The sequence below is a fragment of the Lingula anatina genome, chromosome 10, assembly GCF_051362555.1.
Source record: "Lingula anatina isolate TDL-2025a chromosome 10, LinAna3.0, whole genome shotgun sequence".
In the NCBI taxonomy this organism is placed as follows: Eukaryota; Metazoa; Brachiopoda; class Lingulata; order Lingulida; family Lingulidae; genus Lingula; species Lingula anatina.
This window is the reverse complement of record NC_141776.1, coordinates 10575637-10588775: the sequence shown is the minus strand read 5'-3', so window position 1 is coordinate 10588775 and position 13139 is coordinate 10575637. Positions and strand designations below refer to the sequence as shown.

Sequence of the window (13139 nt, the reverse complement as noted above, 5' to 3'; positions counted from 1 at the left end):
TTTTGATAGTTGCTGTCAAGTAATCACAGCTTGATTGGCAGGTTATATAAACAAACTTCAATTACAATCATTACACAGTAGATCACTATAGTCGTCGAACACGTTAAGTTCAAGCTTCCTACATCCTTTGATTGACAAGGTGCCAATCAAATTCAGTTAGTTTTGATAGTTGCTGTCAAGTAATAACAGCATGATTGGCAGGTTACATAAGCAAACATCAATCATCGCGCACTGTGATTTCTCTCGCTGTGAAACAGTGAGTACGCCGAAAGAGAGCGCTAAAATTTGAAGTTAGTAATTAACTTGCAAAATATTTCAAAAGAATATATACAATATGTTTCCAAAACTAGTTCTCTTTCTGAACCCTTCAGCACACTCTAGATTACAAACTATTTTGTAAAAAAGAAGAATTTAGCAAAAGAAATCAATAAAAAAAAAAAAAACAGATTCAAGTAAAGAAATATGACATTTGACGTTATTCTGGAGATAACGCATGGGTCATTTCAAAATTAGTACAACTATGTGCCCCAGTATGAGCGTGGAAGAAGAAAGTCAAACGATACTAATTCATCTTCATTAAAGGTGACATTCGTGTGGGGTTGAGGTAGGCCTAAGTGGTTTAATTTTTGCGGGGCTAAATGTTAGCAAGGACCTGTGATAATTAGTGGATGGGAAACAAAAATATAACTGTAAACAAAAGTATTGCTATCCTATTCAACAAACAAGCCGCTAATTCGCTCTTGTAACTATTTTGTTAGTTTGTTTTACTGCAGTAAACCGTGAATAAATAGTTCAAAACGCCCTCACAATGCTGTTGTTTTTGAGACTTCAACGACTGGGGTTAGATGAAGGTGCGAGGGCAGGGGCGGATCCAGGATTATTAGAAGGGGGTCCGGAACGACAGGCCACGAATGCGAAGCGGACCATCGCTCCTTTGGTGTGGGGTTTGGGGCCTGCTCAACGGTCCCGACAAAAAAATGGTGTTTTGGAGAGCAAACAGTGCCCTTGGTACGGTTTAGAACTGTGGTTAAGCTAGTCCAAATTTTAATTTCAAAAGGGGAATATTGGTGTGATATATTTTTCAGAAACCCAAAGGGGGGGGGGTCTGGACCCTCCTGCCCCCCCCCCCCCCACCCCCCCCCCCCCCCCCCAATTAATCCGCCAATGTTACCGGGAACACGAACAAATATGGAAGCAACAGTAAAGCATGGTTAATATACGCCTTACCCGGGGGGGGGGGTGCATTATCGGTGACAGAAGTAACTTGTCATCACGCCGACACTCGACCCGCTAGCAGATTTTTCACAGATATTTCTCCTCTTATTAATGCTCATAAAAATATTTCCGCCAGGATTGGTCTCCATAATCCGACAGAATTTGCACGATTTACCGGTGTTCGAAATTCTTGTGCATAACCCTGATATGCAGGGCTTGTATTAGTGGGGTCCAGTGATATATAGACGCATACGCATACCAAATATTGCCTTATTCTCGTTGTGCAAATATATTCAAAACCAAATTTAGCTCAGTTTTCAATTTGAACATATTTGTCTTTGTTAATTAATGAAATTCCAAACCTTGCACAGCTTTATATTGTTGGCATGTGACATAAACATGCATTGAAAATAAAAAAAAACATCTAAGTGGATTCTTGATGTATCGGTTGATATTTTGTGAAAAAAATTACACCCTTTAAACCACTAAAGGCCATTTGCGGCGTTTTGTATGACCTCATTTTTACCTATGGTCAGACGTTTTCTACCGGTTCTATATACAGCTTTGACCCCATTTAGTGACAAATTGTTCTGTGACCAAACTGATGACGATAAAAAAGAAGACGCGGCACTGTGCGATGGATATCCATATGTCAATTCCCCCAAAAGGTACGTTATCAGATGCTCATAAACCTCTCAAGACTACGTGCAATGGCTTTGAGTGATTAAAACTTACATAATCTATAAATTGAAATGTTTTTGCCTTTTAAAAAGTGTTCTGAAATGTAATTTTGTCATCTTGTTTAAAATATGAATTCAGATCCCAAGCAGGGCGAATTACAGTACCCCACCTACAATGTACCAAGCAATGTCGATGGGACACTGTTCTGGAGCAAAAATTCTTTATGTTACGAGACGTTGTATGGAGCGGTATTGAAAAGAGCCGATAGAGTCATTGGTAAGAAACTGCTACTGTCTACACTTACTTAATGTGTTCAAGTGACAAAGTGATTGACTCAATGGTAAATGTTAAAGTAAGATTTTTTTTGTTATTGTACATGTATATACTGGGAGTTATTCCTAAAATTTATGGTCCAGAGGGGAAAGAAGTAAAGTCAGAGAAGTAATGCAACGTGTTATTTTCTATTTACTGAAGTGACGTCTATTACCCATATATGTAAGTCCAATCAGTGCCCTGAGGGTGACGATGCATTTGCATTTTTTTTGGGGGGGGTTCTCTGGCATCAGGATATCAAAATTATCTTAACGGCAATATATAGCTCCATAAGAGCACTACAGTATTGCATCTCATTATTCTCTTGACTTGTTTTTGATTATACCGGCTTTATGGCACTGTCACACCTGGCGTAAAGCACGAACGTGTGAGAAAAATTGCCCTTATGCAGACATACGCAATGGGTACGTCGTATACGCAGGCAAAGGAGGTTACGTTGGTGTACGTTTGCATACCCAGAAATGTTGTAAGCATTTTAAAAACAATTCCATACGATGCTTGTATCTTCAATTTAATACGCCGGAAACAGGGTGATTTCATACGTTGAAAGTTGTGCGTATAATCGATGTCACATAAGATAGTCTATACTCATACGTACGTCTTTACGCTAGGTGAGACAGAGCCGATATCAAAGTTGATTCTTCCTTGAAAAGAGGGATAGCTTAAAAACTAACAAATTCATCGACAATCCTGAGATTCAAAATTGTAGCCCACATACTTTTTAACGAGTTGCGCTTAGTAATTTCTGTAGCAATAATTTGGATGAATAAGGAGATATAATTGAAAAGAACCTCGTTAACCGAAGGTGCAAAGACATTCCCTGGCAGGTTATCGGATCTTATTAACTATTACCATTAAATATTTAATTAGTTAGTATTATCTGTTATCGGTCCGAGGATCAGATGGGTACATTGTCATTTCAGTTTGGATACTCTGGGGAGACAAAATTCGACTTTAGTAGCATGAATAAATGCATGCATGTAGTGAGACTCCCCAGGGAGATAGATCGATCCAAATATCTGTGGGAATGGTCCCACGTGAACCTCCAGGGAGTTAGGTCGATCCAGATGGAAGATTCACTTTCTTCTCTTCATCAAAATGTATTTGGTATCTCTGTCCACTGCGCTTACGGTATCTTTAAACTGTTTTGAGCGAATGAACTTTTGATAATAATTTTCGTCTTCACAAAGTCATGCTGAGACTAATGACCTGTTATCACGTTGGTGTGCCGACTAATGGGATCCATGCACTCATGCAAATCCTATTATATTACACATATAAATATATGTACCTTTTGGCTTTAAATGTTGTTTAGTTTGTTTCATTTGTATGCCTGCCTATTTCCAATCACGGTTATTTTTAATTGATGGTCTCGGCAGGGACAAAGGCCGGGCGATTGAAATGACCTGATTTTATAGATGCGTATTAAGTGCCTGCTGAGGATCATGCGAAATTATTGCCGTTAATTCGGACCAAATGTCACCACAAAGTTTCAATTAGTTTGAACTTAAAGAAATACCACAGAGTTTTCTTACATTATTTCCCAAAAAATGATATTTCAACGATATTTTCTGCTTACTGTCTGTGCTTTACGGACTAGAGAGGAAATAATTAGACTACATTTGAAAAAGTTGCATTCCTGAAAGCCTTTTTTTTTTTTGGTTACCCGAGAAATCAATTTTGCTTTAAATGTGGATTTTATTTGTCTGGTACCAGTTAGAAACTGGTTCTTGCTAATTAAATACGTTCCTTGGCATAGCTTCACATGTATCTAAAAGGTCACGCTGGTTTGTTGAGTTCTTTGGTGAAATTCTCACCATGAACAATACCGAATGAGGCAAGACTTTGCATTTTTACCACCGCCAAGGAGGTTAAGTTTTCACCCCTGTTTGTCTGTTTGTTTGTCTGTCATCAACATAACTCAAAAAGTTATGGACCGATTTTGACGAAATTTTCAGGAACTGTCAGAAGTGGGCCAAGGAACAGATGATTAGTTTTTGGTGGTGATCCGGATCAATAATCAATCAATAATTAATAATAATCAAAAATTGCTGCCTTGGTGGAAGTCTGCGCTCTAGGAGTGCTTTTCTAGTTACGACATGGTTTATTCTTATACATGTATATAGCAGTTTAAGTAAACTTTATCCTTTAGCTACATGTTATAAACCTGCATCACCCAGTCTCTCTCTCTCTCTCTTAATTACAAACAGGTAGTCTAATTAAACGGATGATAGGCAATGTGTGGATTGTATTCATTATACCAAGGAGTTCTACTTTGTATAATGACCACGGTGGCCGATTAAACAGGTGTGGAACCATTCAAAATTTTTTATTTGATTCTGGGGTCTAACAAGCGAGATGACTAAAGTATAAGGCTCACGTAATAGCATTCGACATAACGCATTTATAAACGGAATTGTAGTTGTTATTTGTAGTTCATTAGTAGCATAATAAGCGGTGCATGTTTAGATTTAACTGTACTAATCTACGGTCGCCACCGATGCACATGTTTTATGTGGATGCTTTTTTTAGATGAATACCTGACTGGCAAGCCTATGGAAGAGCATTTCGTTATTTGTGACTATGGAGCGGGAGATGGCGGAACTTCTTTGAAACTGATGACCCAAATTTCAGGTAACATATATTACAAACAGTCTCCGGCATTATCCAGGACTGTGACACTCTACTGCAAATTCGAACAAAGATGTTGTGACAGGGACAAGCGCAAAGCTACCTTAAATATCTGTCGTGTGAATTACAAAGGTCTTGACATACTACCCTCCACGAGGACCGCAGATTAAAATGTGCACCTTTATTCAACCATGGAAGTATACATATAGATTTCGTGACAAGGTGACAGTGGAGAAAAGTAGCATGAAATAGTCAGAGGCATACCTGTGAATATCTAGTGAAAAATCAATTTTTGGCCTTGGTAGAGGGTAATGACATATCAGCATGAATATACATATACACAAAAATTGCCCGTAAACTTCACTATATGACAATTTAACATCCATGTAAGCATCATGTCTAAACTATATAATATTTTTTCTATGTATTCTTATTTATTGAATAAAAGATACGGTCAATTATGGGGAATAGCATTTGTTAATTCCAACAGCCAACATTCAGCCTTTAGGAACGCTTTTATAAATTAATGCCTTTTTAAGTTTAAGTCCCTTTTAAAGTGTATTAGAAACCAAATATTTTCTATGTTTAAGCTCCTACCTAATTCAATTGTAATTATTTTTATTTAAAGATACAAATGTTTTCTTTCAACATTGTCCAACTTCGGCCTTTGGCTTGCCATTTTACTGAGTAAAAAAGCCAATGGTGTTTCACATTCACGTCAGTACTGTAAGCCCTAGTTCACATTATGTCCATTAAATGAATATACTTGTTTCAATAATATTATGGAGGTGTGTACATGACAATGTACTGATGTCAATGAAAAGAAAATTAACTTTACTTGGATTTATAAATTAATGGTAGAATAATGATATTATGATCATGGCATTTCCAGAGACAGTGCGAAGAAAGTACGGCAAAGAAAAACCGATTGTGATAGTGTACGAGGACCAACCCTTTAACGACTTTAAATCGCTGTTTTGTATCACCCAAGGTTCGTACACATGTTACAATGAAGTTGTGAGTGGTTTGATTTGATTTCCGAACACAAGTACATTTACAGAGTTTATCGTCGAATTTACTTCGAATATTATGCATGTTTTCAGTTACATGTTTGTAGTGAAATACAAAAGTTGAGATGGAATTGAATAGATGCTTCATCTGATGTACAATAATAGATTTACTTATAAACTGGTCCACGCATTTTGTCTCCAGCGTTCATTTTCACGTTTTTCACATTTACTGAACGTGTTAGAGACTGAGTGGAAAGATTGTTTTAAACAATTAAAGACTGGATAAAAATTGTACATGCCTGAAACTGTGTTATTGCTGCTTAAATGAACCCCGAGAAGTTTTGTCAATGCATTCTTTTCCATCTATATTGGCAGTTCCAAGCAATTGATTCTGTTTAATTAATCAATTAATTAATTAATTACCCCATAGCTGCTCGAGGAGGCTTGTCAAACATTAAAGCTGATTCCTTTGATTTCACTTAGTCAGAGTCCCGCAGAGTTGGACCGATCCAGGTAGTACGATGGATCTACATGTATCTGAATGCTCCCCAGACCTGTTAAAGCAGGCGAAATCTTGACTCTAAAATCATTTCAGTCGGCTGCAAACTTTCCTGGGGTTTCCATTTGCGAGCTACTCATAAAAAATGATGAAACGCAAGTTATGCAGCTCAGAAGTACGTTTTTATTAACTTTGCGAAATAGAGAATACATTAATTAAATACACAATAGAAAGGAGTTCTAGAGTTTGGCTGTTTGGATTATTTGTTTACAGGATACTATACATATTAACTTCTTTATTTATTAAATTATTATTTTCACCCCCAGGATTGTATGGAAATCGACCAAACTTCAACGAGGTCGATAACGTGTACATTATGGCAAGTGGAAAGAGTTTCTTTGGACCTTGTCTACCTCCAAATCACGTGGACCTGGCCATATCCAATTATGCTATGCAGTGGCTGAGCAAGAGGAAAGTTCAGTGCAACAATTTCTTATTATATTGGCTTAACGATTCATGTACTCATAAGTGTGGCATTGTTTATATATTTATTTATTTTTATTTTTTATTTTGATTTATTATTTTATTATTATTATTATTATTATTATTTTGCATTGAGCGCGAGATGGATGTTGTACAAGTGAATGTTTTCTGACTTTTGTAATGTGCCACGAATCATCATAAAGAAGTTCAGCTTGAAATTTCATTGACTAACTTTTGAATGTTTAATCTTATATGCATTGCTTTTATATGCAGCGCTTTTACATGTAACGTATATCACATATATGGTTAATCATTTAATGTCCATCTAAATTTTTTTCTTATTTCCTATGATATTTAAACACGAAAGAGGCCGTACTTAGTGTTCTTGATAATTATTTAAAGTACATCAATCATGAAAATAGAGTTTTTTTTCCGATATGGCGTGCATAAATACAAAATGTTCAAATATATAGACCCTGCAAGCTTCGTCAAGAGGTGTTTTGTCACGGATCCCGAGCCAGTGAGGAAGAATTAGAAATGTATAAACAAGTGGCCAAGAGTGACTGGGAAACGATTTTACTGAACAGGGCCAAAGAGTTAAAGCCAGGTACATATGTATGATACATAATAATCCAATCAGGTAATCACTATAAAAATTTGTGTTCGGTATGGTATAAACACAAGATGTACCGTGTTTTTTTGTTTTAACTTGACGTTAAATGTAAGGTCTCAAAATACGTAGTTTATACATCACACGAGTATATTTAGTCAGACCAGTTCATTCTATGGATGTTTCTGCTAAAAAAATCTGATACTGCGAGGGCGTCCTGTGTAATGAGGGTAAAATAGTTAATCTTTACTAAAGAAAATTTTTAAAAACATGTTTTCCCCAATTAAACAAGGCGTTCCGGTCCTTCACATTTAAAGACCTTGATCACACGATTGAAGCCAATGACATTCACATTCAGGATCTCACATCGACGATTCGGTCATGTAATCAGTGTGTTTTGATTAAGGGTGGAAAATACGTTTTGTTTCATCTGACACTATTTAATCATTTTACCAACCTAATACTAAGTATTTATGATTTACATATAAGGTGGACATCTTATCATTGGGATACCTACCATCAACAAAGGACGAATGTACAGTACAAAGAGACATTTGAAGACCAATGTCTTCCAATGGTTAAGAGACAAGTGGTGGTCCTACATTGCAGATGGTATAATAAGCAAGGTCAGTTTGAGTGTTTTATATTGCATATTATATTTTATAACTTAACCCAACCGTGCTATCTTTAGCTGTCGCAAGGGGCTATCCATTTACCTTTTGATAAATTTAAATTTCCTTTTCCTTTTGATAAATTTAAAGGGATGACAACTCTTCATTTTGGCGGGAAAAGTGCCATAATACGTATTTCCCTTGGGTAATCGACAATTTTTCCAAACTAACCAATAGTTCCTACGTTATAAGTTTATTGAGATATCCAGATATTTCGATTAAGCGCCGTTTCGGTGGTAAAATGCTTTCATTACATTTTTAAGTTTTGTTTGCAAAGCATTTATGTGGAATTTTGAATTTCATACGAAGAGTTGTCATCCCTTCAAAATCACAGTGATTTCTTCTTCTGGGTCCATTTTCGTTTCACCGATTGTGTGTGTGTGACAGTGCGAAAAAAGGTTTACAGTCATCTTGAAAAATGAGAACCATCTAATACAATATATATTGCACTTCTAGGGAAGAAAAAACGCCTGTGGCGCTTCGTTTGTGTCTCAAATGTTCATTACCTTTTTGAATTGTAGGCGGAATTTGATGACACGAACTGTGGCGCATACTTTCGGTCAGTAGAGGAATTGGCTGCGCCATTTCGAAGTTGCGATTCTGAGGTGGCCAAAGTGGGATTAAGGCTTATTTCAATCGAAACTGAAATAACAGAACTGGATTATGCCATAGTGTACGAGGGTGAGATACAGCAAGGTTGAACACACTTTAACTTTTCTCAAGTAATGGCCAGAAAGGTGTTTTATTAGAGAAGTAAAGCTCTCGATCTTGTAAAACTAGCCCACATTGTACGTATATTACAAAACAATTTAGCTACTTGCCTACAAAAAAAAAATAAATAAATACAAATGAGTAAACTTTTTAAGGTTCCGTTTGTGAAACCATGGTACATAATAATACGGAAAATTGTGCTGCCCTAAATAATTTTGTTGTACTAATTCTTTCTTTACCATTACGGTAGCTTGTATTAATTTTTGAAATGACTGTTTTAAAGCATATATAAAAAGGACATTCATTTTATTAGGGGCCATTCCCATTGAAACTATCGTTCTACGTAGATCAATCCAACTCTGCAGGGACTCTCGCTACATGCAATCAGATGAACAGATAAACACGCCTCATCGTGCTTCCAACGCACTCGTATAATCACCAGCTTTTCTGTTTTCTACCCAGGAGAAGGCGTGTTTATCTGTTAATCTTTCTGCATTCAGCGAGTGCCCGCGGAGTGGGATCGATTGATGTAGAACGATAGTTTCACTGGGAATGAACCCCAAGTCTCAAATGAAGAAAATGCCTTTTGAATATTTCTCTGACACGCTGAACACTGTAGGTTTTCGGCAGTAATCATTAATAAGTTAGTTCTTTTTATTCTCCACACAGATAATGAGAAGGGTAGTTCCTGCGCACAGAGATACGTGAATAGCATCAAGGCTTGGAGTTACGCCACTTTTATTGGTGGTCTAGACCAACAGCGGACCGATGAGGAAAAGGCTGCCATTGTGGACACTTTGTTTGAAAATCTGGAGACAGAATTGGCAAGAGCTGCGGAGAAATTTGTATCTGATTGCGTTACAGCTTATTTAGATATAATGAAAAACCATTAGATTGAATAAAACGTGGCCCACCACTGGAAATTGTGATTAATTCGATTATTTTAAATCTTGTTTCCTCTCTGATTCATCGTTGCACCATTTTGTTTGGCCCACGTTCTGAGTCCGGAGGCAATTGTCCTATCAGGATATTTTACAAAGTTTAAAGTGGCCAGGTTTATCAAATTTTATTATTTTTCTTATTTTGTTATTTAAATATACTTTCTGGGTGACAGGTATCCACAACAGACTTGTTTATTTATCTTTTGTGGTTTTAATTCTCTTTTTTTCACCCTTTAGTCATGTGTATTTAGTCAACTGGCACGCGTTAAGATCTCCATTATTTTTGCGCATTGATGAATTTGGTGCATTAGCACATTAATGTAAATTAGTGGGGTGGCTTAGGGTAAAAAAATGGCCAAATCGTGACACGGCGGATACAAAATATGGTTACCTTTAGATATGCTAAATCAAATTAGAGTCGTAGCCCTTTGAAAAATTTTACCGTTTGGTCGAAATATCCAAAATGGCCGCCAATTTATGAAATTCTATAGAAATATATATATTCCTATATTGAATATTATTTGATCTTTACAATTATCCAGTGGCTGTCGTCTTATATATAATAATTATATAGAATAAGTATATACTAAGGTATTGTACTGAATTTTTTATTCCACATCCAATGGGAAAGATTTTGGTGTCACTTTTAGGAGTACGAAGCTACGAATACACATCAAAATATATCAACATTAATTTCTGTAGCAAGAAATATTGTAGCCAATTAGAATACATTTACTATACCTGTAACAATAAGGCAATTAAACTTCGACGGATTTTAACTTTATCTAAGAGACAAAGCCACAATTGAAGTAACTCAATACTGAAAGGATCTTCTTTGCAGTTCTTTCTAGTGACTAATATGCATTGGTGATTCTGGTTTTATGATTATAACCTTGACGCCTAAATACATTTTACCAAAACATAATTGGTTCAAAATAAAAAAGTTTCTGAAACGTATTTTAACCATGAAATCACCACTATGATACATGTAACACTTACGAATTTATATTATGATTTTTAAGCACATTTATTAGTTTATGAGAAATATAAATAGTATACACACATGAAGATGGCAAATCGCTATTAAGCATTATGTGCTCATCTTAAGATAAGTTAAAAATGTAACCAATTAACTAATAAACATCTATTTATTATGGAGAAAAGAAGAGAAAAAAGTTTTATTATGATAAATACTGAAAGCATAATTTTAAAAATTACTTAATTACAGGGGAGGCTGGAGGACCTGGCACTTCGGAGGGCAGCTGTGGGAGGGTGTAGGCAGTGGGCGGGAATCAACCTGAGGGTGGTTGAGTGGTTAGTTCAGAGTATGAAATCAGACATTATCTATTAAGAAATTTGCGACAGTTTAAAAAATTCTGTCATTTTGACAAGGTGTTAACTAGCGATTTGTGACCATGTAGAAGGAGGTTAGTTTTATCTTGTTACGTTCTCATATACAGGTAATTAACATATAATGCACGTTGTAATTTGACCACGTTCATGTATTTACCATATTATGATCTCGGTGGTCTTCCGGGAATTATGATACCCTCTGAAAGTGGCCCAGTTGATGCCATCAGCTTATACCCAAGAGGTACAGGCCGTTAAAATTCGAGTGATGGCAATAACATTAATTTAAGATAAAGTTAACTTCCTAACATTGCATGTTATTTAAAAAGAAAATACCCAAATTCTTAACGGTGCACGTACACTGTCCGTAAATCCCTTTTCTTGCTGCGTCTGAGCGGAGGCGGCCTCCGTGGCCGCTACGTTTTATGTCAAGCTAGTAACTTTTGACAAATTTTGAAAATCATAAGCCCGTAGGCCGTAGTATTATCGTAAATCTGAAGCGCACAGTTCACGTTAACCTGTTTTTTTTTTCTTCTAATATTCCGTGACAAGCAAACTAAAGTCGCTCAAAAACAAGTAATTGCTCTATACAGAAGATTACAACGTTATACTTGTAGGAGAAAAATCAAAGAACAAAACCAGTGATGATTGAATTTTCAGAGTGAGTAAAACGTTTCACAGTTGGACGTTCTGCATTTGTGACAGTAACGTTTGTTCCTTTTTGGGGGCTAGACGATTAAGTATTTGTTATTATTCATGGTTCCAGGAGAGTGAAACTTTGATACAAACCTCTTCATGTGGGACCATAAAATAATCAAATATAGTTTGCAATCTGTGCACTAAATTTTTAAGAGCGTGCCTGTGACCTCATTTGCACCTCTAAAATGGATTTGGGTGTTTTAATTAAAATTATCAACGGATAATACATTGTAGAACGTCCAACACTCGCTGCAACCGACCACATTGAAAACCAGTAGTTTTTCCCCGTCTGCGTCATAGATCAGTTGCACTTTTATGTAAAGAACGTCTGTACAGAAAAACAACCCAAAAATAATTTCGTTGGTTTCCAAAAAGCACTAAAATCAACGAACCATTAAGTAGACTATGGCGCATATCAGATGTCACACCACTCTAATAAAATTCACACAGTGTAGGGGCCGATATGGATCAAAAGTAATCGAAAGCGCAGCCTTACAAAACCAACGGCCTAATAAAAGATCTATTCTTTATTCAAAACACATGCAGAGTTTGCATGTGACGAGACTTGCATAATGGAGATTTTATACTGATTGCAGAGTAGCGGTACAATGGACATCTGACAAAAAAAATTAAAGAAATTTTAAAAAAGAAAGAAAATAAGAAAAGCGCATCGGTTGTATTCCAGATTAATAATACATTCTTTAAGCATCAATGAAATTAGAAAGCAAGTGACGAAGGATTATTCCTTAACTACAAAACCCCTTATCCAAAGTGCTTTTAGATTCTTTGCCCTTATAGCTACATGTACCAGAGGAATACCGCGCACTCGTTAGCTCATGGCGATAAGGATGATAATGGTCATTTCAAAGAAGAAAAGAGAAATTAGATACCATATACATGTGGATACCTATTTAGCCTATTTAGGCCTATATAAAGGCTGAGATCTAATAAGATTCTTCGGATCGGTCTAGAAAGAAAACCCTGAACTTGGACGAAATTGAGGTAGGCCTATTGATTAGTTCCACAGCATTGTGGTGAAATTTGGACTTCGTATGTGATCTGGTGGGATGTTGCCAGCAAAGTTCAATGTGTAATACTCGTCAAAATATGCAGGTTATCTTATAAAAGTCAATTTATTCGTTTTTCATCATCAATGTGTAGTTCGAGGCATATATTTCCACAGTGTAGGGCCTACTGAAGATAATGATTATGCATTGTGTGTATAAAATATTTGATAGGGCCTACAGTATAGAGTGTTCTTTAAGTTTAAAACATGGATTAGGTCGGACACATCTCGACCTTATC

General features: G+C 36.3%; 2 protein-coding genes across 2 annotated transcripts in view; one reads left to right on the top strand and one right to left on the bottom strand.

The window, feature by feature from the left end:
* Window positions 1–13139, bottom strand: part of LOC106172929 (alpha-1,6-mannosylglycoprotein 6-beta-N-acetylglucosaminyltransferase A) — a 379609-nt gene that overhangs the window by 159023 nt on the left and 207447 nt on the right. The gene's annotated exons all lie outside the window — the stretch shown is intronic.
* LOC147759570 (uncharacterized) lies at window positions 2010–11051 on the top strand. The gene is made up of 8 exons (XM_086997556.1): window positions 2010–2172; window positions 4762–4863; window positions 5753–5851; window positions 6696–6840; window positions 7326–7459; window positions 7952–8088; window positions 8655–8814; window positions 9514–11051. The coding sequence occupies exons 1-8, from the start codon at window positions 2025–2027 to the stop codon at window positions 9735–9737; spliced, it is 1149 nt and encodes a 382-aa protein (XP_086853682.1). The 5' UTR covers window positions 2010–2024; the 3' UTR covers window positions 9738–11051.

Excerpts from the sequence above, each read along its gene's own strand:
- LOC147759570 (XM_086997556.1), top strand. The coding sequence starts at position 2,025 with ATGAATTCAGATCCCAAGCAGGGCGAATTACAGTACCCCACCTACAAT. Across the intron at positions 5,852-6,695 it reads GCTGTTTTGTATCACCCAAG|GATTGTATGGAAATCGACCA; the intron begins GTTCGTACACAT and ends TTTCACCCCCAG. Across the intron at positions 8,815-9,513 it reads TTATGCCATAGTGTACGAGG|ATAATGAGAAGGGTAGTTCC; the intron begins GTGAGATACAGC and ends TTCTCCACACAG.